Raw genomic sequence first — 26329 nt, 5'->3', positions numbered from 1 at the left:
ACCATATGCCCCTCTGGTCCTGGCTCAGGTCCTCAGCCGTCCTATAATGATGTATCCCAGCGGATATCCTACACACGCACATCTAGAAAGCCTGGCCCTGGTACTGGGGGTGCATGTTTCGTTGGCTCGGCGTCGTGGGCCTTCCCGACGAATACTGTCCTGGCGGAGGCATATCCGATGGCTGTCCTCCCGGCGCCAGCGGCCGCGAAAAGCTAGCCGGCGACCCCGGTGGTCCTGGGCTTGGGCTTGACCCACCCCGTCCTCCCCCGTATGCAGCTCCATACGGGGCTGGGGCGCCGCCAGGTCCAGCCGATGCCATCCCAGGCTGCCATGCCATGGTCCTCTTTTGGGGGTCTTCCGATCGACTCATAGGCCCCGCACCTCGGCCTCCCGGTGCTGGTGAGTTGCGCCCTGCTGTGCCAGGCCGCGGCCCGGCTGGCGAATAGGGCCTGGTTGGTGGCTGGCCATACGGTGCTGCTCCGGGCCCAGGAGCTCCCGGTCCATTCCCTCTTGGCGCCGCGCCGTAGTTCACGGTTGGGCCAAAGTTGACATCTGGGACGTCGTAGCCCGGCCTGGATGCCGGAGTATCACCGCCTCCGACTGTCTTGAGCACACCGGCCCGTGGGCGATCTGGCCCATCATCGTAGCCGCCACCATTTGAATACGAGTTGCCGTTGGGAGGGCCGTTCCCATCCACGAAATGGCTGCCTGGTAGTGGTCGTCGATCAGGCCCAGGTCCAGGAGGTCCCCGACCGGGAGGCGGTCTCCGATTTGGATCACGCGGAGGGATTTGGACTTGGTCAGAGGCATACGAGTCGATAATGTCGTCTGTGTCTGTGTTAGCACCACCCTGCTTCAGGCTGGCGCTTCTGTCGGGGAGAGCCATACGCGGGTTAGGCCCTGGAGGGCCGTAGCCTCGACCACCAGGTCCAGGTGAAGGTCCTCCGCGACCTCGCCCATAGGGTCCAGGGACAGGGCCGCCACCAGGCGGTGGACGCATGTTGCCTCGCCCGTGTCCCGGAGGGCCATTAGGACTGGGCCCCGGGGCACCGTGAGGAGGGGGCCGAGGAGACCTGGGTGGTCCTCCCATCGGTCCTCCTACCGGTCCTCCCATCGGCCCTCCCATTGGCCCTCCCATCGGTCCTCCTACCGGTCCTCCCATCGGTCCTCCCATCGGGCCCCCCATCGGCCCCCCAGGAGGTCCGCCCATTGGACCCCCTGCAGGTCCTCCCATCGGCCCTCCCGGAGGATAGGGCGAGCGGCGACCTTCGGCAGTCTGTGGTCGCGGGGAGTTGGGTCCTGCTCCATACGGACTGGGTGGGCCGAAAGGTGATCGGCCCATGGGGGAATCTGACCTCTGCTGCGGGATGTTAAGGGGTGGAGGAATGTTGGCGTGCGGTCGGTTTTGGCCTGGGGGTCTCAGAGCTTCACGAGAACCATTGTCGTTAGCAGGTGCTCCCATGGGGTTGGCGTGTGAATGTACCGAAGGCCCAGCAATTGCTCCTCCCTCCATCCCTCTCCTCTCAGGAAGGTTCTCAGTTGGCTGGTTGTTGAAGTCCAGTCCGCCGGCCTTTGCTAGATGTTGCAGAGTCGAGCTGGATAGTCTGCTGTTGGCTCGGCGGAGCGAAGGCGAATGGTAGGCTCTGCTGATTGGTCTTCCCTGGTGCTTGGCAGACCCAAATTCAGGAGGGCGGGAGACAGGCTCTGGTGTGTTCAGGTTGCGCATAGCCCCGAGCTCCCGAACTGGCGGCGAGCCGTTGAGTTCGCCGTAGGGGCTCCCGCCAGGCGGTGCTACTCCCGGTTGATGACCATTGAGAGAGTCGGAAGGGGGAGGACTGTGTGTGGGTGTCTGGTCTTCGGCGAACCCTACCCTGGTTCTACCGCCAGAGTCCCCAGGAGAAGCCTTGTTGCTACCGCGGCTATCGGTGCGGGAATGGGAGGGAGGGGCCCTCGTGCCGTCCTCGATGGCGTTCATCCTAGAACCAGTGGCCTCCTTCAGGCGCCTCCGCCACTCCTGCTCGTTCCAGGTGCTGCTGCCATCGTCGCCAATGAGGGTGGTCACATCGATGGGTTCCAGGTAGCCATAGCGCTTATGCTTAGGCATAGCAAACATGAGCGACCTTGAGTCGAGGATGCTAGCGACCAGCTTCCCCGGCCGTCCGTAGAGGCCAAATGTGTCCCAAGTGGGGAAGAGGAAGCGGAGCAGCATCTCGAATCCACTGACCATGGGACGAACTTCGGGCATGATGAACACAAACCCCTCGGAAGCCGACGGCGGGTCGGAATAAATGGTCACGCCACCTTCAATCTTGAGGAGAGTAGAACTGTCAATGAGGGACTTGGCCTGCGGATAGATGGCGTAGGCAGAGTACGCGTCGGTAATGGCAGCAATGGGCTGGACCTTTTTCTGCTTCTTCCCATCTACCTTTTGATCGTAGAACTTAATGTCTCCCTTGAGGACAGGTACATGCGACCGGTCATAGGGCGATCGCTTCTTGAGCTCCTTCTGCAGCTTTGCGTACTCCTTCTCATCGGGAGGCGTGATGACGCACCAGCAGCGTCTCCAGGGCACACCAGCGCCAAAGCGGACGCGAACCCACTCTTCGGTCTTGAACCGGGATCGCTCCATGATGACATTAATGTTGTTGACTGTCTTACCCTTGCCGGCAACGAGAGCACCGGTGTAGGCTTCTTGGAGGGTGTTGTGCTCGTAAATGGCGAGTCGAATACCGGCGGTCCACTCGACGAGGGAGTCATAGGAGTTGAAGTGCAGTAGGTACCGGTTGCGGCCCGCAGTAGAGATACTGAGGATGTTTTGCAGGGGCTGCTCGTCACTGGAGCGCGTGGGAAGAGACTCAATCTGAACCACGGGGTCAGTATTACGGGCAATCGGCAGGTGCCGTGCGACCAATGCATGCAACTCACCATCTTGATCGAGGCGTCGGTCAGGTTGAGGAACTTGGGCATGACTTCGCCGTCCTCGCCGGCAGCGTCCAGCTCTGCGGCGTCCCATAATGAAAGAACAGTGCCGACCAGCTGGGCGAAGCATTCGGTCCATGTGCGGTCAGGGTTTGGCTTACCCTCTAAAAGCGAAGAAATCAGCAGGCATCGCACATGGTGAGGGTTGGATGAACTCCGGGCCTCGGGCAGAGAGGCGGATGGAGGGGCAAGCAGGGGTGACGGAAACGGCGGGCGGACATACGACTGTTCTGATCATCAAGCTTGAGGAAATACCCCTCATGGTAGAGCTTGTTTGAGTGGTTGTTGAGGTAGGAGAAGATGGGCTGCAGCTCCGGGATGGTGTCTTCGTTGATGTCCATGATGCGCGGCTGGTAGGTCTGAACCATGGACAGAGGCCTGGAGGAATTGCGCTTGTGACGACGACGAACGCTGTTGGGGGGTGAGGTGTTCAGAGGGGAGCCATTCCCATGGTAGTCTCCACTCGAGGGCGGTGTCAAGGGTCGTGAGGGCACACGCCGGTGTTTGGCAAAGGGCTGGGCGATGTTGCTCTCGTTGCTCTGGTTGGGAGAAGAGTCGTTCGTGGGAGAGGAGGATGGCGGTGTTGGCGCTTTAGTTCCTCCAGAAAACTGGGACATGAAAGAGAGGACTGTAAAAGCATGTGCCGTCACTAGTCAGCAGGAGTACATAGGTATATACGTGTTGCGAATATGGTGGAATGCGACGACGGTGGGTGTCTAGATGCGTGTGCTGGGGGTGGTCCCATGGCGCCAAATGGGCTGGGAGCGTCCATGGATCCATGAATGCCCAGACAAAGCCGCCAGAAGGCCGAGAGAAGCCCAGAGAATTGGCTGGTGCTAGTGAGGTAATGACGGGCGGGGAGGGGCCCAATAGAGGGAGGGGCTATTCCGTTGGCGCCAGTGGCCGGACGGTGCGACACGCCGATGCCTCACTGAGGTTGACAGTTTGACTACCACTTGGCAGCGACTGCACAGGCCAACTGAGTTGCCCCCTCAGTGGCACCAGGGGGTGGCAGCTGAAGGCCCAGGGGGGCGCAGAAGAGGGTCCCCCCCCCTGGCCAGACAAACCCATAGTGCCCAAAACAGCGGAGACCCCAATACCAAGACCCTGGCAATCCAATTGATCGCTGATTCCCGGGCCGTCCGGGTTCGGGTCGTCAATAATAACCAGGCATCTCAGCGAAGCCATCTGGATGGTCTGGTGTACTGAATATGCAAGGCATGCCATGATGCACACTGGCAGGCGGATGCGGCCAGGGCCTGCTCGGTGCCTGGGCATGACCCTCGCATTGCGGCCTCCGAAGCGACCGCCCCCGGGCGCCTCGGGGCTGGGCATAGGACAGAAAAGAAGGATGCAAATACGAACCTCGATTGCGCCCCATTTTGAACACGCGTCGCTGTGACTGAGACAACGGGAGGCGCAGGTGCGGTAGGTATGGTAGGTATGAGAGCTGAGGAGTCCGAGAGGCTCGTACCTCGCACGTACTAATATTGCCGTAAGTGTTGTTGGTGGTGGTGCCGCCGATGCTTGGTGCTGTCGATGCACGGAGGGCTGTCGATCAATGGGGGTCGATGATGCAATCTGATCGAGCGAAAGAGCCGGCGGTGATGGGCGATGTGAAAAGAAGCGAGAGAGGTAGAAGAATCTCACACAACAAAAAAAAAAAAAAAAAAAAAAAGGTTTGAGAAGAAATAAGCCCAGCCAGGTCAGAAAGAAAGGATCAAGGTTAAACGTCAATTGCCGAATACTGAAAAGAAGGTGAGAAAGATAGAGGTGGGAAGTTTGTCGGGGGGCGGCGATGGCGCTTGTCTCGCGGGTAGGTAAGGTAAGTAAGTCGACCGTTGGGTGCGGTTGTGGGGATTGCAACTGCTTCATTGTAAGTCAGGCATGATTCATGGCTAATTCAACAAGAACTTGAGGCAAGAACAGAGGGAAATATGGGCCACGTCAATCCACACCATGAATGGCAACCAGCGCATCGCAAGAAACAAGGCAGGAGCAGAGCACACCGATCCCCCAGTGTGTAATTGAGGCAATCAGTGTAATCAGTACATCCACCGCCAGTCAACTGGCTTGGGGATTGCGGGTTGCTTGCTTGGCTGCTCGATCTCATGAAAGCGGGAGGCGGGAAACCCGCTATCTCGGCGTCACTTATCCCGCCTTTGATGCCAACTTTCCAAGAATCTGTGCCAACGGATGTTTCGGGGTATTGGCGCATGCGCAATGGCACTCACCAGTGTTCCAGTGCCCCAGTGTTCCAGCGATTCTGCGCGGACTGCGGAGGGTGATGCGCAACAATCCGGTCGATTAAAATTCAAGCCACCGTCGTCGACAAGCTCAGGTAAGGTTCGAGAGAAGAGTAGAGGAGGGGATGGAGAGAGCGTCGGCTGGCTGCTGTGAATATATAATAAAGCCAAAATTAGCAAATCTGGTGATGTGTAATTCGTCGTATCAGGAATGTCGGTCTTGTGGTCATGGCTGCTGAGCAGCCGGCACCTGACAAAGAGAGAGACACAGCCGACGACGCAGACAAAGAGACAGACGTACCTTTGAAAAGACACTGACGGGCGGCAAAGGGGAGGGATCAAGTGCCAAAATCATAGAGAGAGTTTAAGAGGGCGAGGGATGGGGTGTTATACTCAAGCCCAGACCCGTATTAGAGATTAAGCATACTACAGGTGTCCGTATCCGTGGTACATACGGAGTACTCCGTGCAAGTATCCCAGTATCTCAAGTCACTACGTACAGTTAGTTACGTACGTATTCGCGCACGGGAAAACGTGTGAAATCATAGTCTGAGGCATGGCGCCCCGTCATTGACGCCCACGACTCCAACGATGGCGGGACCACAAGGTTCAGTGGACTGCTGCTGGCGCCGGTGGTGGCGCCGATGCTGGCGATTCGCGGAGATGGGCACTATCCACTCGCTTCCAGCCATCCCGCGTTGTCCGAAGACCGTCGTGCACTCGTGCACACTTCCCTTGGCTTCCTTGGCTTCCCTGGCTCCCCTGGCTTCTTCCTTGGCTTCCCTGGAACCCCGATCCCGCCATTTGCGTATCAGAGTTCGGGTAGGCTGACAATAGCTAGTAGTACAGTAGGGGTACTGGTCATTACGAGTAGGTACTCTGCAGTGGTGAGCGACCTGAGAGTACTTACAAGTAAGTACCTACGTACGATAATGGTGCTCGCAGAGGTTTTTCACCTTGTCACTCCTGTGCTCGACTTGGCGGGCTACTAGTACATAGTAGTAATTACCTGGTAATCTACAATCAATCTTGGGCTTCATTATTATAATATTAGCGGAGACGGGTGGTTGAGAGTGGGTGGTGCCACCGTCAAGTCCGTCGCCGCAAAGCTGGGACCCGCCAGTGTCAATAGGCTGTCCAGGCACCCACTGTCCCATCCATGGATGATAGGGTGTTCCGACCATCCCTGTCCTGCTCTGCTTCACTGGTAGCGGAGCGCCGGAGCTCAGGGGCCAGCGGTTGCCGCCCGTCCCTCCGCTGTCAGATCGTCATCATCCTGGGTTCACAGTGGGTTGTAGGGTTTGTAGGGTCTCTGTACGTCGGTACGAGCCTACGAGTCCTCGTTCGACGTGTACGGAGTAATAATAATAATAGCTGCAGCAACGAGCATCCATGTCATCCATGTCCAAAGTAACCTGCCAAAAGGAAGGCTCCCACGAAGACAAGCGCCCATGCTTAGTACCCGCGGCAATTCTAAATCCTGAGGGAGTTCTGGGCAATAGGCTTACTCTTCCCCATTCTTCCCCCTCAGACGAAGTCGGTATGAGGCTGAGGCAGCGCTCTCACTGGTCAGCCCAAACGTCGCTGCTGGCGCTGGGCGCTTGAAATCCACCGCCATACAGTACGTACGAGTACGAGGGCTTTGTTGAGGTACTGCAAGGCAAGGTACTTGTGAGAATTACAAGGTGCAAATGCTCGTGACAGTTGCTCCATGCAGGTACCATTTCATGTTGAGATGTGGCCTCGCTCCAGCTGAACTCGGTTGTGCAGCTCTGTGGCATCCCACCGGCGATCTCCCCAAAGTCATGCATCCTTCTTTTTCGGTTCGATGCACTTCTCGAGCTGGGCACGAGATTCGCATCTGGCAGATTGCTGGCCAACGCGCGGGATCGTTACGCATCTGGACTAGCTGCTGGGGCGGTGCAAACGTGGTTGTGTAGCCGTGGTGGCTAGCGGGAGTCTCGGCGATATCCGTACTCTGTAATATGTATTATGGACCCAGCAACAGTGCTGGCATTCAACAAACATCAAGCTAGGACTCGGGAGCAATACCAGTCTGTGTGAAATGCAACCTGGTACCAGACCCCAGACTCGGCCAACGAGCCAGGAAACATGCTTTTCGCGGCTTCGGCTTGGCATAGACACAAGGGAGGCTTATATCACCACGAAGCTTGCGTGGCTCTCTTGGCAAGCAGGCTGGGGGGTGATGACTACCTATCAGTGAAACCCTGGTGCCCTAAAGGCTTTTGCAATGGATGTCATTGATTGAGCTAATACATGCTCAGCGTTGTCAAGCCAAGCTTTCATCGTAGCCGACTCTTCCCAATCGCTTCGTACATGTGACCCGATCGATGCCACCACTGTACCTCAGAATATTCTCATCAAACCAAGCCTTAGCTTCTTCGTCGTCGCACGCATCCATGGTATCGTCATCAAGCATAAGCTCTCCATATATGTATAAATTGCCCACATTTCCAGAACTGATTTCCACTCAATACCCGTAGCAGGCTCCTGGAGTAATGTTTGAATAAAGCTCAGAAGAAGAACAGCGCCATCCGGATAGATGATGTTCTTGTCCCCAAGTAAGCGTGTTCGGGAGCGATTTGATACGAATGTGGGCATATGAGGAGGGTAGCAGAACAACCTTGGTTGCCCCCTGGAACTCCGATGGAATCTGTTGCTCTGGAGGGAATAGGAAGCGGATCGAATTCCGATCTAGATTACTATATCCCTTGACGAGATCACGGTAGATATCTTCCTTGAGCTTTCCTGTGTAGAAGCTCGGGTGTACAGTGCCGTATGACCAGATCGAGTCCTGGAAGCCAGCTGACCGCAAATTCTTTGCGGCACCCTCGAGGTCCGTGTCTTTGATGACGAGCATATAGGATGATTAGAAGGCCGGCACGAGTATAGCAAAGGTACATGTATTGATTAGCACCTACTTCGCAAACAAGTGGGGCTCCGAGAGCAGCAGTAGCTCATTCGCGTAAAAAAAAAAAAAAAAAAAAAAAAAAAAAAAAAAAACCCCGGCCTCGATAGACCCAACGCAGAAGCAACGGATTCGATAGATTCCATGGGGTCTAGAATATCAAAGAAGATATGGGAGGAGGAGGAGCGAATGGTGAGCTTAAAAGGTTGTTGGATCATGGATGGTTGTTGTGTGGGGTCTGTTACCAAGAATCCACACTGACGCACGCAGCTGGTGGACCTTGCAAGTCTCTTTGTACTTCAGCCACAATATTTACATTGAACACAGCCGGTCCTTCGGGCGTTTTTAACCTCGTTACGTCGCCATCATAAACACATTGATCTTATCACAATAAATTTTAACGTTCAGATCTATACTTCAGTTCCCGAATTGCCTTTGGACATGTGGAAAAGGGCATCAAGAAATCTGAATAGGCCCTCCAAGTCCCACGAGACTCCAACTTCCTCCTTCCACATCTATAGCAACCAGTTACCCCAGGCAGGACGCTAGGACACGCGACCTTGAGCTGCAACACCTGCCAGATGTCTGGCCTGCGAGTGATTAAATGCCGAAGTGCGTCCGCGTGGCTCGAGAGGTCCAGGGTATCAGGTTCAATAAGGGGAAGTACCTTGGGTGACAGCGTCATCTACGTTGCTTCGTTCCTCGCTAACTTCCCTGCCGACCAAATGTCGTTACGATCTTCTCTCTTAAAAGCCAACGAGCACTAAAAACGGGAATTTCTACCCCCGATACCCTGATGCAGGTAACGTCGTTATCGGTGTCATCCAGATTATACTGAGGTCTCTGAGGGGAGGTATTAATATCGAATATATCTATGTCGATCTGTTTGATGGATCCGTCGGCGCGATGAAACGTGAGGGTGGGTAGTGAGACACCATATAGTTACTTCGTTTGCACGGAAGCAGCGGGGTAGGTCTCCAACAGCCAAGCCGAGATGTTCTCAGCAGTCGGATGGCTTGTTGTGGGTTGAACGACCAGGTCGATATCCTCGGTGATGCGGGATGGGAGACCGTTATTCAATCTGTGTAGTATGGATGCTGCGCCGCCGCTGATGCTAAATCGCGAACCCGATTGTGACAAGTATTGGGCCAGCTATGTCGCTGCTTCAGCAAGCTCCTCCGGGGTGATGGGTCCAGAACTGGTCAAAAGAGGTGTATTTGTTCACTTGGTTAACTTGGAAAGGAAGTCATCACAGCTTATGCATTTGTCACTTGTTGGTTAGGCAATAAGGGTCCCACGCAGCCAACTACCTAAAATAAGGTGGAAACGGCACGCTGGTAACTGAGGGAGGAAAGAGACGGCAGGTGTTTTCTCCCCCAGGTACAAATACTGTACTAGCAGATGAATTTATTCGTAGCTAAGTCTAACTCGCAACAGGTTCAAATCAGATCTGAGCGGACGTGTGGTAGTTGGCACCAAACCGTTACAGGTAGTATTGTGTTTTGTATTAATAGTAATATAGTGCATTAGTGGGTAATGCTTACTACCTTATTGTTCCAAAATGGATGTAACACTGCTGCCTACATGTTCTCCGATATTAGCAAGTACCACCTTAGTACTTACATCATATATCCCGCCGATACTGATGTAGTAGTAATCCTGCTGTTGTCGATTTCCTTATTACGTCTATACTATGAAATATTATTGTAGGACTACTTATCAGTGCAGCACGAATATACATAGATAGTAGATATTGTAGCCGAGTAGCCTTGCTCGGGTGTGACTTATACTAGTAGTTAGGATAAATCCGACCCAGCACCATAATATGTTGTAGATTTGGATCGGCCAAACGCTCCTGTGAGGATCTACGGATACCCTGACCCGATGATTATGATCCACCCGATGTCGCAACCTCCAGAAAAGAAATGGGTGAAGGGGAACGGCCACATATCTGATCGATGCGTCGAGGCTCGAGCTTTGGATATGGAGCGCACTAGTAGTCTAGCACAGTCCAGCCAGGATCCACGAAATGTGAAGCTACGTCATGTCTTCCGTTCTTGAAACGAATGAGCATGCTTGCTCCGATTCCCTCGTATTAATTTCTTCTTTCGGTCTGGGTTCTAGTGCTATCCAGTTGCGTGGGAAATATTCCGACTTCATCGGTCATTCTTATCTCCAGAGTCAATCACAATAACCTGAAAGGGCTTTGCGTTTCATGCACTACGTACGTCACAACATCTAAGGTCTCGTGGTGACGTGATCACAAGACTGGACCCCACGCACGAGGCAAGTTCTCTCGAAAGCCCAGAAAAAGAAATCCCCAAACGCAAGGGGTGTTACCACTAAGACATTCCCTCGTTGCTTAAAGAATGACTCTGGGGAAGGTGGGCCAAGTTACGGATGCTATCCGTACCAGGTAGATATAGGGTAAGGTCAGTACTGACTCTGGCCCTGGGAGCTGAACTAAATCATTGGGGACGATGTGTTATGAGCAGACCAATACACCTTATAATCGGTGTCAAATAGATACAACAAAATGGAAGAACCAGATTGAGAAGTAAACTAGACTCATCATTCATTGGTCCTGGTTCCTACACGGTCTGGTCTGATGGCGTGACGGGCTTTAGTCATATCTACCTGAAGCCTTTAATCCCTAGGTGCCATAGCATCACGTGTTGGCTTTTAGGGAAGCTGCAGGTGGCTTTATCGCCCCTGCATGCAAGAGCTCCCTTGAACATACAACAACATTTTGAGGTCATGGTATCTAGCGTTCACGGCCACCCAGCCGACTCGTAACTGCGGGCACCAGGCAAACGGCCGCCTGTCTGCCAGCGCTCATGGTTGGGATGCGCCCGCCATATTCTCAATCGTTGGCCGCCACTACTTCAAGATCCCGTGTCTTATTCCTGCGACCGCGCCCCGTCACCGGACGGCCATGCCGGGGTCGCTGCCCGAACCATCAAAGGCCTCACCTCGCCTCACCCACGGTGCGACACGCATCCCAGGTTTCATCCCCAAGAATCCCTTTCCGTTTCGACACCGGAGTCGCCCTCTTCGCCAAACGAACCCCAAGACCCTTCCCGCCGCCCTTCAACTCGCCGCCATCGGCCTCCTTCTCCGACCCACTCAGCACCCACAACCTTAGTCGCGACCGCCGGGCCTTTGTCGGCGGGGAGTTGATTAAGGGGCAGACGAACGGCGACGATGCCGTATATGCGAGTGACCACTTCATCTGCGCGAATGACGGCGTGGGCGCCTGGGCGGCCAGGCCCCGCGGCCATGCTGGGTAAGTCGGTTAGGCTCCGATGCGCCGATCTCGCTAACTAGCAGACAGACTGTGGTCACGGTTGATAATACATTTTTGGGTGACGGCCATCGATGAAATCGCCACGAAATCCGACATACCGGGGGTGTTCCATGACCCCGATCCGATCTCGGCGCTGCAGACGGCGTACGAGCGCACCGTCGAGGCCGCCGGAAAACACAACTGGCAGGGAACTACGACAGCTTGCGGTGCGCAGCTTCACTACGCTCTCCCGGAAGGGTCGAACTTGGCGGAGCCGTCGCCCGTGCTGTATGTGACGAACCTGGGGGACTGCCAAGTCATGGTGCTGAGGCCAAAGGACCGGAAGGTCATCTTCAAAACCAAGGAGCAGTGGCACTGGTTCGACTGCCCGCGCCAACTTGGGACGAACAGCCCGGATACCCCGAAGGAGAATGCGGTCCTGGACATTGTGGACATCGAAGTGGGAGACGTGATTCTGGCGATGACAGACGGCGTAATAGACAATCTGTGGGAGCACGAGATTGTGGACACGGTTCTCAAGGCAATTCACAACTGGGAGACGGACGATATTGCTAAGGATGCAACTGACCGTACGGGTGGGCGCAATGGTGGGATGAAGGCAGCGGCTCAAGAACTTGTGGCGGCCGCCAAGCAAGTCGCCATGGATCCGTTCGCAGAGTGTCCCTTTATGGAGCATGCGATCGAGGAAGGCCTGGCGAGTGAGGGAGGTAAGTACCGGGCTCGCTGATCTGTGGACCTAGCAGTTCTAATTTCCTATAGGGAAACTCGACGATATCAGCGTTGTCGCTGCGCTGTGCGTAAAGAACGACGGATGAAGGTATGCGTGTCATGCGACATCCTTCACAGCTGGCAAGGCAACAAACAGCATTAGACTTGAAAATCTTATGATTTAAATCACTGGGAGATGAATGGCCCTAGACATAGATGGGGTCTCAATCGACCGTGATCACGATGGCGCATGGATTCGCGGCTACTTTTGAACGCCGATATAATTTCATAGAGGGGTGGAGAGGAGGGGTGAGAGAAAGTGATGCGCAGAGGCTTATCGCACGTGTGGGTCCATTGGACCCTCGCGATAAGAAAATTATTCTGCAGAGAACCTGAAGCTCATGGCGCGTTACCTTAGACAAACCACCAGACTTTTTCGACAATATCAAACACGCTGATTTTTTTCGCACCAGTTTGTGCACTCGACCAATCTTGTTTGTGAATCTGTGAATCTGTGCATCATACTCCGCGAAAATGAGGGGAAAGCGGTCGAAGCAGTACCGCAAGCTCCTGGAGCAGTATGCCATGACCTTTGGCTTCCGCGAACCATACCAGATCCTCGGTAAGGCACAAGAAAGCGTACCCGTCTCAAGCGCAATTGCTCACGTGGCCACAGTGGATGCCGAGATTGTCAAAGATTCGTGCCGATTCAAGATGGATCTGGCGCCGGCACTGGAGAGGACAGTTCACGGAAAAGTCAAGCCTAGTTTGTTGCACCCCATCTCTGGCCGTCTTTGTCGGCCCCTGCTGACCAGGGGCTCCCCACAGTGATTACACAATGCGAGATCCGAAAACTCTACGCGCAAAAGAAGGAGCCGGGCATCAGCGAGGCGATCGAGCTGGCCAAGACGTTTGAGCGGAGACGATGCGGCCACCACCCCGACGAGTACCCGGAGCCGCTCTCGACCGAGGAGTGCCTGCAGAGCGTGGTGGACCCCAAGGGCACGGGGGAGAACAAGCACCGCTACGTGGTCGCATGCCAGGACAACGACGTGCGGCGGATGCTCCGGGGCGTGCGGGGCACGCCGCTCATCTACATCAAGAGGAGCGTCATGATCCTGGAGCCCATGGCGGACGAGAGCGCGCAGGTGCGGGCGCGGGAGGAGCGCAGCAAGTTCCGCGCCGAGATCAAGAATGCGCTGGGCAAGAGGAAGCGCGACAGGGAGGACGAGGGGGATGACAAGGGCGACAAGGACGAGGCGTCGACGCAGGCCAAGGACAAGAAGAAGGCCAAGGGCAAGGGACCCAAGGGACCGAACCCGCTGGCTGTCAAGAAGGCCAAGAAGAAGACCCAGGAGCCGTCGACGCAGAACAAGACGCAAAAGGCACAGGAAAAGAGCCAGGAAGAGAACCAGGAACAGAACGAGGACGGAGAACAGGAAAAGGACGAGGCAGAGGGAGGGACGGAGGGGCCTTCTAAGCGTAAGCGAAAGCGACGGAGAAAGGTCAAGGCGCCCAAGGCTGAGGAGTCAGGAGAGGCACCCAGCGCGGCGCCGACGGCGGAGGTGGAGGCGGCGGAAGGGGATTGAGGCCGTGGGCCAGGAAGCTGGGGGGGAATCTAACTGACGCGGGGGGCCGGATGTGGTTTGGTGTTTCTCATCAGCGTCGATACCCATTGGAATGAAGGACTAGGGACGTGACATTGGCGCCTAGCGAAGGCCTCGTTAAATGGGCTCTTGCGGACTGGAATCAAACGCCGACGCTACGGGCAAAGTCTCGGACTGCTCCCGAATACTACTAGTATTACTCCTGTGTATGTACGACTACATCGATCGATCATGTGTTGGGATGACGGTGATCCTTGCAGAGCCGAAATCCGGGGTCTGGCGTGACAAGTTGAGACCCCGCTGCTGCAACGACCTAGCCGTGTTCTCGTCTGCTAGAGGGCCATTCCGCAAGCAGACTGAATACTATTTCCTATGGAGAAAACCATCGTCCCTAGATCCCCCCTTTTCCGTCTCTCTCTCATGTGTGCCAGCAATTCGAGTCCTTGTACTAAAAAACAACGAACTACGTAACCATCTCCAATTTGCCAAGCCACTGAGGCAGGGGTTAACTTGGAGTTCGGCTGTCGCGGCCACGCCCACGCCCGTCTTGCTCCAGTGCTCAGTGCTCACTGTGCTTTTGGGCAGCCACCAGCACTGCAACCCACTGCACTGCGCCAGGCCCCCACCAACTCAACACTCCCCCTGGCTGCTTGTACATTTTTCGGGCGCTGGTGCTCGCCAAAGGTTGCATGTGCGAGTGAGCGGCCTCCTTTGACACGCACCGACCCCAAGAAGCTTGTCCAGCTCAGCGAACGACAGCAGAAAACCCCCCCCTTTTCACCCTTTCACGTCCCATCCCAGGCCCCTTGTGTCTCTGTAGGTGGGCTACGCGGATGTGGACGTGAGCAATCATTGTTTCCTTTGCACCTTGCAGAACCCTCCCCCACCGAGCTGCGAAACATGGAGGCCAGGAAGGAGGGAGACCAGACCGCTGCGCAAGCTCCCGCGGCAGCGCCGCTGTCACTCGAGACGGACGACTTTGGGCTGCCCATCCGACGATATACATCGCCCAGGATTGACGATGTGAAGGACGACGATTCGAATGGTGGAGCGAAGCCCGCCGATTCCCAGGATGGCGTTAGGCCGGCGTCGGAGGACCAGGTCAAGTCGCAGAGCTCCAAAACCGAGGTCCCAGAGGCCGATGCCCCTCCAACCGCGCCCAGCAAGGATGCAGACGGGGCCAAGGAAGACTCCGAGCCTGCGAAGACCTCGCCTGATACCTCGCCAACTCCGACCAAAGCTCCCGAAGTCGACGATCCTGCTGCCCCAAAGCCCCACAGCCCTGACGAAGGCCCCGAGAAGCCGAATGGCGCAGTCAATGTCCAGCCGGCACCAGATGGAGAAAAACCGCAGGCCAGGGGAACAGACGAGGAGAAAGCAGAGGCACCGAAAGAACCGTCCGGCACCCCGGGGAAGCCAGGTCACGGGCACCAGCAGAGCATTGCGAGCCTGGCCAGCGTCACGGGCGAGGGTGGTGTGTCAGAGTTCTCCCACCAGCAGCTATCGACGAAGCCGCACGAGGACAAGAAGGACGAGGACGAAGGGTGGCAGGAGATGCCATCCTATGCCCGATATGACATGTACGATGACGACGACCGACTGATTGCCCGGGAGCACAATGAAGAAGACGATGCCGAGACGTTTGCGTACGGTGGACTGGGAGGGGCGGGCAAGGGTTACACGAGGGTACAGCTAGACGAGGATGCCCAGTCGGCCAACAGCATGGACGACAATACGCAATATCTATTCAAGGACGGTGCCAAGGGCACTGCCATGGTGGATGAAGATGACGACGCGAGGGATGCCATGTCGCAGATGCAGGCGACCAAGGATCTCCTCACCGAGGGCCAGCGCATAGCCTATGTCGGCGTTGTCCGTCTGGAGATTGCCAAGATGATCAAGGAAAGCGAAGAGCTGGAGTCGACGAGGAAGGTCAAGAAATATGTCTCCATGGCGGCCGAGTCATCCCAGATGTGGGGCCAGAAGATGATGATGCGGCTGTATGCGCACATGGACATTAGCGAGGCGGAGCAGGTCATGATCGAGCAGCTGGCCGACCACGGCGTTCAACCCCAGGACCTGGTTCCGGCCTTGCACGCCAATGCGAGGGTCAAGAATCCCATGGCCTCCAGAGAGAGCGAGGAGACGCAAGCCACGGGGAGGACGTCGTTGTCCCCCCCAAGCCTCGAGATGGAGCAGGGGGCGAGCCGCTCCCCTACGAGCACAACGCTTGATGAGAAGCGTGTGGAGTCACCTTCCGGACCTCGAGATGAGAAGCGTGCCGAGTCACTTTCCGGACCTCGAGATGAGATGTCGCCGCCCAAGTCACCAGATGCGCCTGGCGATGAAAAGTTCCCCAAGTCCCCGGTATCCTTTGAGGATGAGGAGCCCGCCGAGCCCCCGCCTCCCTACGAAGCCCACGCGGGAGATGATGTTCCCGATGTGCAGACCCCCTCTCAGCTGCCATCGACGGAGAAGATCGACATTGACCTCCGATGGACGGTCCTGTGCGATCTCTTCCTGATACTGATCGCAGACTCAGTCTACGACTCCAGATCCCGGGTACTCATGGAACGGGTCGGGAAGAGCCTGGACATCTCCTGGGTCGACATCTGTCGTTTTGAGAAGAGGGTCACGGACGCCCTGGAGATGCAGCAGGCCGCCGAGAAGGAGAATTGGAACGAGGATGAGCACATGGAGAATCGCAGGAAACGCGCGCTGAAGAAGCGGTACATGATGCTTGGGCTGGCAACCGTTGGCGGTGGCCTTGTCATCGGTCTCTCAGCAGGTCTCCTCGCGCCCGTCATCGGTGCCGGTCTGGCTGCTGGCTTCACGACGATTGGCGTGGCTGGTACTGGCAGTTTCCTGGGAGGAGTCGGCGGAGCGGCCATCATCACATCGAGCGCGGCAGCCTCGGGAAGTGTCATTGGTGCCAGAGCGGCGAACAGGCGAACCGGTGCGGTCAAAACGTTTGAGTACCGGCCGCTTCACAACAATAAGCGTGTGAACCTCATCGTGACGATATCAGGCTGGCTGACCGGTAAGGTCGACGACGTCCGCCTGCCGTTCAGTACGGTGGACCCTACCATGGGTGACATCTACTCGGTCCTGTGGGAGCCAGAGATGCTGAGGAGCACTGGTGACACTGTCAGGATCTTGGCTACAGAGGTTGGTGGTTACGCTGCTCGTGTGGGATACCAGGACCGTGCTAACATGCGAGGCAGGCTCTCACGCAGAGTATTCAGCAAATCCTGGGGAGCACTATTCTGGCCGCGCTGATGGGTGCTCTCCAGCTGCCGATTATCCTGACCAAGCTCTCGTATCTCATCGACAACCCGTGGGCCGTGTCCCTCGACCGAGCCACGGCCGCCGGTAAGATCTTGGCCGACTCGCTGATTGAGCGCAACCTTGGCACCCGGCCGATCACGCTCGTCGGGTATTCACTCGGGTCCAGAGTCATCTTCTCCTGCCTGCAGGAGCTCGCCAAGCGAGGGGCATATGGGCTTATACAGAACGTCTACATGTTTGGGTCACCGATGGTGGTGAAGAAGGAGGAGTACATCCGTGCGCGGACCGTCGTTCCCGGGCGCTTCGTCAACGGCTACAACCGGACCGACTGGATCCTGGGGTACCTCTTCCGGCTGACCAACGGCGGAATCCGGCGGGTGGCGGGCCTGGCAGCGATCGAGGAGCTGCCGTGGATCGAGAACGTGGACGTCACGGACTATGTGGTGGGCCACATGGAGTACCGCACGGCCATGCCCAAGCTGCTGATGGAGTGCGGGTGGATGGTGGAGAGCGACGAGTTCACGGAGATTGAGGACCCGGACCCGGAAAACCACGACCAGCGCCAGAGGGAGCTGATCAACGAGATCGAGGAGGCACGCAAGGAGCTGGACAGGGAGGGCAAGGAGGGCAAGGGCAGCCGGTTCTCGCTGTTTGGGCGGCGCAAGAAGGCGGAGAGGCAAGAGTGGGAGCTGTACGAGGATAATAGGGACGCGAATGCGGCGGGCAAAGAGGAGGACGACAAGGACAGGGACGCGGCGTACCGGGGAGCGCTGTTTGACGTGGACGCGATCCGGGCAGAGCTGGCCAAGGAGGCGGAGCAGGGGAAGATGGAGGAGGAGTTCCAGATCAAGGAGATCAAGTCGACGCTGCCGCCCATGAAGCTCGACATGCCAGCCTCGGCGACGTCGACGGCGTCGACCCCGACAGCAGCGCCAGCCGCCCACAGCTCGCTGAGGGAGACGCAGAGCGCCGGCCACGTGCCGCTGCACGACCACCACGCGGCCGAGGACGGGATTCACATGACGTTTGACACGGCGTTTGACGACGGCAGCAACACCACCAGCAGCAACAGGGGATCGAGGGGCCAGGCGGTCCAGGACCAGCAGCACCTGGACCACCGGCCGGAGATGAGGACGGCGCAGACGCTGCCCAACGTGCCGCTCAGCAACCCGTGGGGGGATCCGGACGACGATGATTTTGGAAAGGAGAAGGAGATTTCCATGACGTTTGCATAATGCCGAGAGGTGGTCTGGGCTGGCTGGGCGTTTCTTCTTCTTCTTCTTCTTCTTCTTCTCCTCTATTAGGCCTTCCTACATTTTGTTCCGGGGAAATCGTGTGTGGGGTGCTATATACATGCAGCAGAAGGGCATTTTTGCGGGCGTTTTTTGAGACTTGAATGCCGAGGGTGGTATTATTCGGGGGGGGAGGGAGGGAATTGGAGGGCCTTGTAGTGGTGGGCAGAGGGCGTAACGTTTGGGCGGAGAATAGAAACAATAATACTACTTGTAATGAGAGAGAGCCTTGGGGCGTCGCTTGGGGTGCCTGAAGGCATATTGCAACAAACCACCTACCGTAACGGTACATTCATCACGACTAGGGAACGTTGAAGGAGTAGTACATAGTAGTAGTACACAGTAGTAGTGCTAACTAGTAGTAGTAGTTCGTCCCATTCCCTCTGCTCCTTCGGTGGCGGCATGAGGTCATATTATTTTTAGAAGCCACTACGGCGCTGCTAGCAGAGGCACCATGGACAGGAGTCTCCGTACTACGTACATAATACTACGTACATGGCATAGTGAAACCGGGTCTCGGATAGACCTAGGGAGGAATCGCAGGATGGGGATCGCGGGCGGGTGCCAGACGATACTACTCGCAGTGGCCTGTCCTGATCTGCGGATGGGGCGACCGTCTCTGCCCGCGTGCGTGCTGGGTCAAATAATACTGCACTTGCGATAATACGTGGGCGTCTCGCCGCTCTCTCTCGGAGGGGGCGAACACGCATACAGAGCGGGCGTCATTGGCTGGTCAGCGACGACGTGCATCTGCGGTTGGCCCCTCGCCCTGTTGGCTCTGGAGCAGCAGCAGCAGCAGTTGGGCGCTGTGTGTCACCAACAGACACGGCTGGGGGGGGGCAATCGTGACAGCGAGTTGTGAGGGCATCGCCATGTTGAGTGCTGAAGAGAGGAGGAGGGGGGGGGGGGGGGGGGGGGATAAGAAGAGTGGTGGTGGTCGACGAGGGACGGAGGGATTAAGATACGACAAAGGACAATAAGAGATGCAGAGCGCTGACCCGAGCGAGAATGCTCCCTAACCCAGATGGTCTATGGCCAGAGGACCAGGAGGAGGAGGTGGCTTGGGGGTGGGTGAGTGTGAGGAGAGCGAGGGAGGGACGCTAATGCACCTGTGCCCACCAGGTGCATCGATGCCGTCAGCCGCAGGGGATCCTGGGGCCACCGCAGGGCAGAGACGGAGGAGAGCGAGAGGCCAGGGGATCTTTGATCTTTTTTTCCCCCTTCTCATTCCCCGTCTCTGTTCGGCGGGACACGTATTGGGTGTTGGTGCTTGTGGACTGCACCCTTTCTTGGTGGTTGATGGCGATGCTGACGGCTGGGAAAAGAGGCCATCAATGTCGGGCTGAGAATAGCCAACTGGGCTGAGCTGAATGTGCAATTGTACGGATACCAATATGTAATACCGGTGATGCATCCGGGCCACTGAACAGGTGCCGCTGACAGCTGGGGGGGGGGGGGGGGGGGGGGGGGGGGGGGAACCACTACGACGTATCCGTACAGTAGTATACCATACCTGTACGAGTAGCAATGTAATACTACCATGTATGTACGTATGTTCATGTGCTGTTGTTGGGCGTTGGCTCGAGCCGCTCACGACTGGCCCATCAACACCCCGGCCTCCCTCCAGGGAATCAGATTCAGCCCTCCACCTGGCACCGACCTGGCACCAACAGGCTCATCCCGTCTTACTATAGTAGGCACTGCCCGACAGTCGCACAGCCCACGCCCACTCGCTCTGATCCTTTCTCCTCTTCTCCGCCTCGTCTGCTGCCTCGTCCATACAACCATCTAGCCGTCCAGCCATCCATTCATCGACACTGGAACACATCGACGACAAAGGGGCCTTGGGCCGACAAATTCAAGAGCGGCGCTAGCACGGCGTCGAGGGATCCCCAGAAGCATAATACCCGATAGCAGCACATAGGCAAAATTCAAAGAGGGGGACAACATCATGGCCAGCACGAATCAGATAGCGCCGCAAATGCCCACGGGGGAACCACCACCCCCCAATCCCGCTCAGACCAAAGACAACGTCGTCTCCACGAAGCCCACAACGACGGGGACCAGCACCGCCATGTCGTCAAACGGGCCCAACGCCGGTAGTGGTGACGACGACGACACCGTCATCGAATTCTCCAGCTCAAACTTCGACGCCGAGGACGACCGTGTTTTCCACACCTGGGAGAACGCTGAGCCCCGCCTGTTCTCATGGACCAAACGAGGCCAAGCCAGACTCACAAAGATTAGCCTCGTCCAGGTCATCGGTGACAGTGGTGACGAGAGCGACTACAGCAAGATATTCTCCCGACCCATCTCAGGCACCCACACCGCATCTGAACAAAATGTCGCGGGGATCGCGATTCGCGATGATAGGGATAGCCCCTTCTTTATCCCTATAGCAGGCGGCGAAGACGCCTTCAGGCTCGACTTGGAGTACTTCCGCAGTCAGGCCAGTATCTTCCAGGGCGGGGAAAAGGTCCTCGCCATCAAGCTCGACTGGGCCAGATCTGGGCACGCAGGCCAGTCCTATTCAGGATACTTTGCCGTCATGTACGGCGACGAAGCAGTGGCGGAGGCGAACCTGCAGAAGAAGGTGAAGCAATTCACCAACTACGAGACGGGCATCGAGGATTTGCTGGGCGAGGACGACTCGGTCCCCGCCGCCTCCACCAAGAGCAGCGACGGCACCGCAAAGCCCACCGGCACCATCGGCCCAGGCGACCATAACAAGCCCGGCATCGGCCCAGGCGACCCCGACAAAGGCGGCGACAGCAGCAGTGGCGTTGGCAACGGCCTCAGCAAGGGCGCCATCGCGGGCATCGCCGTCGGCAGCATCGTCGTCGCGTTCCTCCTCGGCCTGCTGGCCTGGTTCCTCCTCCGCCGCCGCCGCAAGCAGCGGCAGCAGCAGCGCGGCGCCTCGGCCCACGACGTCCCCAACGGCTACATCGTCGATAAGACGGCCGACGACACCGCCATCGCCACCACCGGCGCCCACTCGCCCTACTCGGACGACGGCCAGGGCCAGAGCCAGCTGGGCCTGCACCACGGCCAGGGAGACGCCACCGCCGCCGCCTACCCGGATACCCACCAGCAGTACCAGCATCAGCAGCACGACCAGCGTGACATCCCGCGGGGTGACGACGGGGGCGCGTACACGCCCAGCCAGCACGACAGCGCGTCGCGCAACTACCACCACCTGGTGGAGGAGGGCATGACGGCCGAGGACATCAGGCGGCTCGAGGAGGAGGAGCGGCAGCTCGACGCCGAGATTGAGCGTGCCGGCAGGCGGGGGTCGTAGTGTTTTTAGTATTAGATGAGGACGGTTCGCTGTCAGTTCCTCGGTTGGGGTTGGTTGGGGGAGTTGGGCTGTTCTGGGCGAGGAATTTTTGGATTGCGGTTTATTAACCCCAAAAACAAACCTCCTGCACTTGCTCTTTGTCAGCGGTCTCGGCGTCACGGCGTCGGTATCCATTCATTCGCTTTGAAAACTGGAACATAGTACTGTGAGCGACAGAAATGTACACAATCATGGGCGTTTATAAAAGAAACTCTCCAGAATACCGTTCATCATGAAAACACCCCCGTTCACGTTTAGCCACGCCCTGCCATCCGCAACATGATTGTAATAGTGTACAGTAGCCAGCGAGGTGCATTTCCCGCCCTCATCTTGGCGGCGCCATAGCAAGCAGAGCCAAGAAAACATCGTAATTGAGAAACTCCCATCATACATCTAAGAAAGGCTCTCCAGCCCGGCAACGGCCTCGCCCACTTCTAACGGAACTCGCCCCGCAACCCCTTTCTCCCGCCAAACCAAAAGCTCAGCCGCGCGAGAACCAGCGGCCCGCCATGTTGCTCATAAGGCTGCCGGCCAGGTTGGTCGTCCCAAAGCTTCCCGCCAGGTTAGACGCCTGGCTGAACTTGTCGCACCGCGAGAAGGCGAGGGTGTTCATGATGGTCAGGACCAGCGCAATGACTACATACAATATTAGCATATACATAAACATATATATATATATATCATCACACGAAGCCAGTCTTCACAGGGACAAGAGCCCTAGGCTTCTCCCCGGACAAGACAAACTCACCAACAAGCGGCAGCCACAGGAACTGCAGCCGCACCAGCGCCAGGATGGCCATGACGAGCCACAGCACCGGCTGCACGTACAGCGCCAGCCAGAAGAAGCGGCTGTCGGTCGGGTTGACCGTCTTGGTCGCCGGGTCGCTGCTCTCAAACACCCACTGCGAGTCGCCCGTCGACGGGTCGACCTCGTTCCACCACCGCAGGCCCACCAGGCGGCGGCCCGCAATGTTCTTCAGGTAGTAGAAGTCGGCGGCGAGGAGGAGGATGGTGATGATGAAGATCATGATCCTGGGGTGGGAGTCAGTATTTGCCCATAGACATCCAACCTAGGGGGCGATGCGCTGCTTACATGCTGTGTATTACCCACAGTCCCAGGAAATAGATGAGCACGCTCGCTGTTTTCCCGCCGTCAGTCTCTGCGCACTCTAATACACCCCCATATCCATCGGCCTAGGGGAAGGTCATCGTACCTATTCTGAAGGAGAGAAAGGTCAGGAGGGTGATGGGGTGGGAGCTGAGCCGCCAGCTCAAGGAGCCTGGCACCTCTTGGGGCTGCGCCTGCGTCGCGTCCATGGTGGAGGGGAGCTGTGTGTGTATGTGTGTGTGTGTGTGTGTATGCGATGCTTCTAGCGAGTGTCGTTTCCGAGTGCAGCGTGCATGCCGCTTTGCGCCGTCGTGTCCTTGTCTTGTCGTGGCCGGGGCGTTTCCGTGGTCGGTGTTTCGTGGTTCCTAGAGCTGGCCCTTCTTGTGGTGGCCTCGCAATCAATCAAGCTACGTAGCTGGAAAGGAGACAAGATGTTCCGGCGCAGCTCATTGGGGGCGGTGGGACGCGGCAGAAAGCCACCCCCAGGAACTAACTGCCAGGACCCCTGTGCAGATATGGGGGTACGTACCTCGAGCTCCTCCATCGTCGGCAACCCACTTGGCGATATAGCCGACTTAACACTCGCGCCAATCCGCCAGCTATAATAATCTCGTCATTCACCACCATTGCAATCTATTAATCAATTCTCACACAACTAAAACATTGATTTCAAGTCCCGCGATATCCTGCCTTATACCTCATCACGTAGCCCCATTCATTCGCCCTCGTAGTCCATCATCATGGCGGCGACATCATCAGCCATCCTTCGGCGGTCCTTGCTGTATGGTACGTCCCCGAACTCATCCTAGAGAAAACATATGGGATAGAATGTACCCGCTGATAATAATACTCAGTCCCCGCATCATCGCAAAAGATGCTGTCCAAGTCCCTGGGCATCAAATCGGACAATATCACATATGATCTTGAGGACTCGGTGACCCCGTCGCTGAAGTCGAGCGCGAGAGACCAGCTCAAGTCGCACATCTCGGGCCTGTCATCACGCCCAGCGGGCATAGGAGAGCTCGCAGTCCGTGTCAATGCCGTGTCCACCCCTTTCGCCCTCCAAGACCTCACTACCCTGGCTCCCACCCCTGGCGTCGACGCCGTCGTGGTGCCCAAGGTAGAATCTGCGGCCGACCTCACCTTTGTCACCGACGTCCTGCGGCACGTTGCCCCGGAGCGGCACGCCGATAACTCCAAGAACCCCATAAAGATCATTGCCTTGATCGAGTCGGCCAAGGCCATCATGGACCTCCACTCCATCTGCAAGGCCTCACCCTATCTCAGTGGTCTGGTATTTGCCGCCGAGGACTTTGCCCTCGACCTTTCTATCACCCGTACGCCTTCCCTGACCGAGTTTCTCTACGCGAGGTCAGCCATCGTCACTGCGGCAAAGGCGGCCAACCTACCAAGCGCTATCGACCTGGTCTGCACCTCTTTCCGTGGTGAGGAAGGCATCAAGACGCTGGAAGAAGAATGCGCTGGAGGAAAATCAATGGGATTCAACGGCAAGCAGTGCATCCACCCGAGTCAGGTAGAAATCGTGCAGCGTCTCTTCGCTCCGGCGCAAAAAGAGGTCGAGTGGGCTGTCAGGGTGTCCATCGCCGACGAGAAGGCCGCCACCTCTGGTCGCGGCGCCTGGACTCTGGACGGGAAGATGATTGATGCCCCGGTCGTCGGCAAAGCCCACTCCATCGTAGCCAAGGCCGAGCAGTGTGGATTCGACATAGAGGGGCTCAAGGCTAAGTGGAAGGGTCAAGAGCCGGAATAAAGGGGCTGATAATAACAGACAAGAAGCGAATATATACAAATGAGAATTCTATCAAAGAAGACGATTTGGCTTCCAGAATTCCGCCATATAGCCCCCGCTGAAGCTCGGAGCCGGGCTTTGGCGCAGGGGGCTCCCTTCCAATAGGTACGACCGACGGCCCCAGGCGGTCGTCCTATCGGCTCTTTTTCCGTCATGGCAGATTTCTTTTGGATCAACTAGGTTACTTCTCACTTGGGATGGGGATGCCCATTGGCGTGGAAACTCTTGCGGGCAGTCCTCCGATTCTGCCCAAGCTGGTAGCCCAGCTGGCCTTCCCAGCACCTCCGCTTCGATCCTTTCGATAAAATCATGCATAGTCTCCTCAAAAGTTTCGGCACCTTGGCCCACAACGGGTTGACTGAACTGTGCGATATCGATTCCGGGAGCAAGCCCTCCGTCAATGTCTCCGATGCAGTCGACACGCTGAGAACCTAAACCATACGAGCCCCAGGATTGGCCAAGTCTCTGGGACTCGGATATCTCCTGCGATATTTCAGCCAATGAAGGCAAAATTCTGGGCAGATGGAGGCCAGGAAGGCCGGGTGGTCTATAATCTTGCAGCACAAGACAATCCTGCTGATGAGATGTAGCCGAGAGTATTCTATTCGTAGCATCCTGTCGTTGGCAAGCTGTCAGAGAGGGGTTGCCGAAGTCTCCGTCGATGTCTCGGTAGTCCAGTCCATCTAAAGCAGCCCAATTCCGGTAGCGCGCCCGGAATTCTTTATTTGGGCCCAATCCTGACGACTCTGAGAGTTGTTGCGGCCTTGTTGAGCTAGATCTGAATTCGGGTTGGGGCGAAACCCCAGCGCCAGTCTCGACTTGACAACTATTGTCCGAAGTTTTCCTGGTACGCTCTTCCCCTCTGACTTCTATGGTTTGAGTGTTAAGCTGAGTTGATATAGCCGAACCCCCTTGAGGGCCTGGTGTGGTCGTTTTGGCATGAGAAGCGAGCTGGAGATCTTGGCCCTCTTGGTTAGATGTGGACCAGGGACTGACCATGATACCTTTGTCCTCATACTGGGCCGGCTCAGCTCTGCCCCTAGTTATGTTGTCATGGCTTGGGTGCCGCTCTGGAGTGCCTAATATCGACCCATGTCGGAAAAGCCTTGCAAAGTCGAACACACCCGTGTCGGTTAGTGCTTCGAGGGTAGACTTGGGTATGGAAGATCTGGAAGGCCCCGTCGTGTAAACAAAATCTTTTTGATTCGCTGGCCTTCTCCGAGATGAAGAAGGACTGGTCGAACAGGAAAGTCCTGTGGTTTCCGGGTGACTTTCTTGGAGACTTTGATGGGCATCACAAGCCTCGACGGCTTTTGGAGGGACCTCTGGAACCCTTCGAGAGGGTAGAATAACTTTCAGGTGCTCTAAAGAAACTCCCCCAACCATTTCAGAAACCCCAACCTGAGGTCTTGGCACACTTTTAGGCTCCTGTTGCGGTATATGTGAGCTCGAAGGCTTGGTGATGCCGTCAAGTCTTTGCTTTGCATGCTCAAAGAAATCACTATCCTCTTGGAGGTCTTTGGCCCGTCTCTTCCTGTCTTTTTCTGTCGTCTTTCCAAGTCGGTGTCTCACATTTTCAACATCATCTTGGGCGAAGAACTCCATCTCATTGAACGCGAGATCCGTCACTATGGGTGTGTGAGCAGGAGTGATATCTGTGAGGAGGGTGGTGGCATACTTTGAGTGGAGTGAGGCACTCTTCCATTGGCGAAGAGCCC

The 26329-nt window shown here is 56.7% G+C and overlaps 8 protein-coding genes across 8 annotated transcripts; 5 read left to right on the top strand and 3 right to left on the bottom strand.

Annotated features, from left to right (window-relative positions):
• Positions 1-528: 528 nt before the first annotated feature.
• ACO1O0_001162 (uncharacterized protein) lies at positions 529-1029 on the bottom strand (the record flags this gene model as incomplete). Its single annotated transcript, XM_083190653.1, has 2 exons — positions 529-828; positions 889-1029. 2 exons carry the CDS (start codon positions 1027-1029, stop codon positions 529-531), a joined length of 441 nt encoding a protein of 146 aa, XP_083054512.1.
• Positions 1030-1146: 117 nt separating this feature from the next.
• ACO1O0_001161 (PH domain-containing protein) lies at positions 1147-3320 on the bottom strand (the record flags this gene model as incomplete). Its single annotated transcript, XM_083190652.1, has 4 exons — positions 1147-1410; positions 1484-2860; positions 2926-3083; positions 3203-3320. 4 exons carry the CDS (start codon positions 3318-3320, stop codon positions 1147-1149), a joined length of 1917 nt encoding a protein of 638 aa, XP_083054511.1.
• An 8113-nt stretch (positions 3321-11433) lies between these two features.
• ACO1O0_001160 (uncharacterized protein) lies at positions 11434-12276 on the top strand (the record flags this gene model as incomplete). The annotated part of the gene is made up of 3 exons (XM_083190651.1): positions 11434-11440; positions 11485-12168; positions 12221-12276. The coding sequence occupies 3 exons, from the start codon at positions 11434-11436 to the stop codon at positions 12274-12276; spliced, it is 747 nt and encodes a 248-aa protein (XP_083054510.1).
• Positions 12277-12703: 427 nt separating this feature from the next.
• ACO1O0_001159 (rRNA-binding ribosome biosynthesis protein UTP23) lies at positions 12704-13758 on the top strand (the record flags this gene model as incomplete). Its single annotated transcript, XM_083190650.1, has 2 exons — positions 12704-12935; positions 12998-13758. The coding sequence occupies 2 exons, from the start codon at positions 12704-12706 to the stop codon at positions 13756-13758; spliced, it is 993 nt and encodes a 330-aa protein (XP_083054509.1).
• Positions 13759-14676: 918 nt separating this feature from the next.
• ACO1O0_001158 (uncharacterized protein) lies at positions 14677-18299 on the top strand (the record flags this gene model as incomplete). Its single annotated transcript, XM_083190649.1, has 2 exons — positions 14677-16944; positions 17001-18299. The coding sequence occupies 2 exons, from the start codon at positions 14677-14679 to the stop codon at positions 18297-18299; spliced, it is 3567 nt and encodes a 1188-aa protein (XP_083054508.1).
• A 2038-nt stretch (positions 18300-20337) lies between these two features.
• ACO1O0_001157 (uncharacterized protein) lies at positions 20338-21654 on the top strand (the record flags this gene model as incomplete). Its single annotated transcript, XM_083190648.1, has 1 exon — positions 20338-21654. One exon carries the CDS (start codon positions 20338-20340, stop codon positions 21652-21654), a length of 1317 nt encoding a protein of 438 aa, XP_083054507.1.
• A 520-nt stretch (positions 21655-22174) lies between these two features.
• Positions 22175-23010, bottom strand: TVP23 (DUF846 domain-containing protein; the record flags this gene model as incomplete). Its single annotated transcript, XM_083190647.1, has 4 exons — positions 22175-22329; positions 22442-22725; positions 22787-22832; positions 22908-23010. 4 exons carry the CDS (start codon positions 23008-23010, stop codon positions 22175-22177), a joined length of 588 nt encoding a protein of 195 aa, XP_083054506.1.
• A 531-nt stretch (positions 23011-23541) lies between these two features.
• Positions 23542-24572, top strand: ACO1O0_001155 (Pyruvate/Phosphoenolpyruvate kinase-like domain-containing protein; the record flags this gene model as incomplete). Its single annotated transcript, XM_083190646.1, has 2 exons — positions 23542-23587; positions 23656-24572. 2 exons carry the CDS (start codon positions 23542-23544, stop codon positions 24570-24572), a joined length of 963 nt encoding a protein of 320 aa, XP_083054505.1.
• Positions 24573-26329: the final 1757 nt, after the last annotated feature.

The sequence above is a fragment of the Amphichorda felina genome, assembly GCF_050947745.1.
Source record: "Amphichorda felina strain 45539 chromosome Unknown scaffold_1, whole genome shotgun sequence".
Taxonomy (NCBI): domain Eukaryota; kingdom Fungi; phylum Ascomycota; class Sordariomycetes; order Hypocreales; family Bionectriaceae; genus Amphichorda; species Amphichorda felina.
Note: the sequence above shows the minus strand (reverse complement) of the source record. Positions and strands in the feature narration are given on the sequence as shown.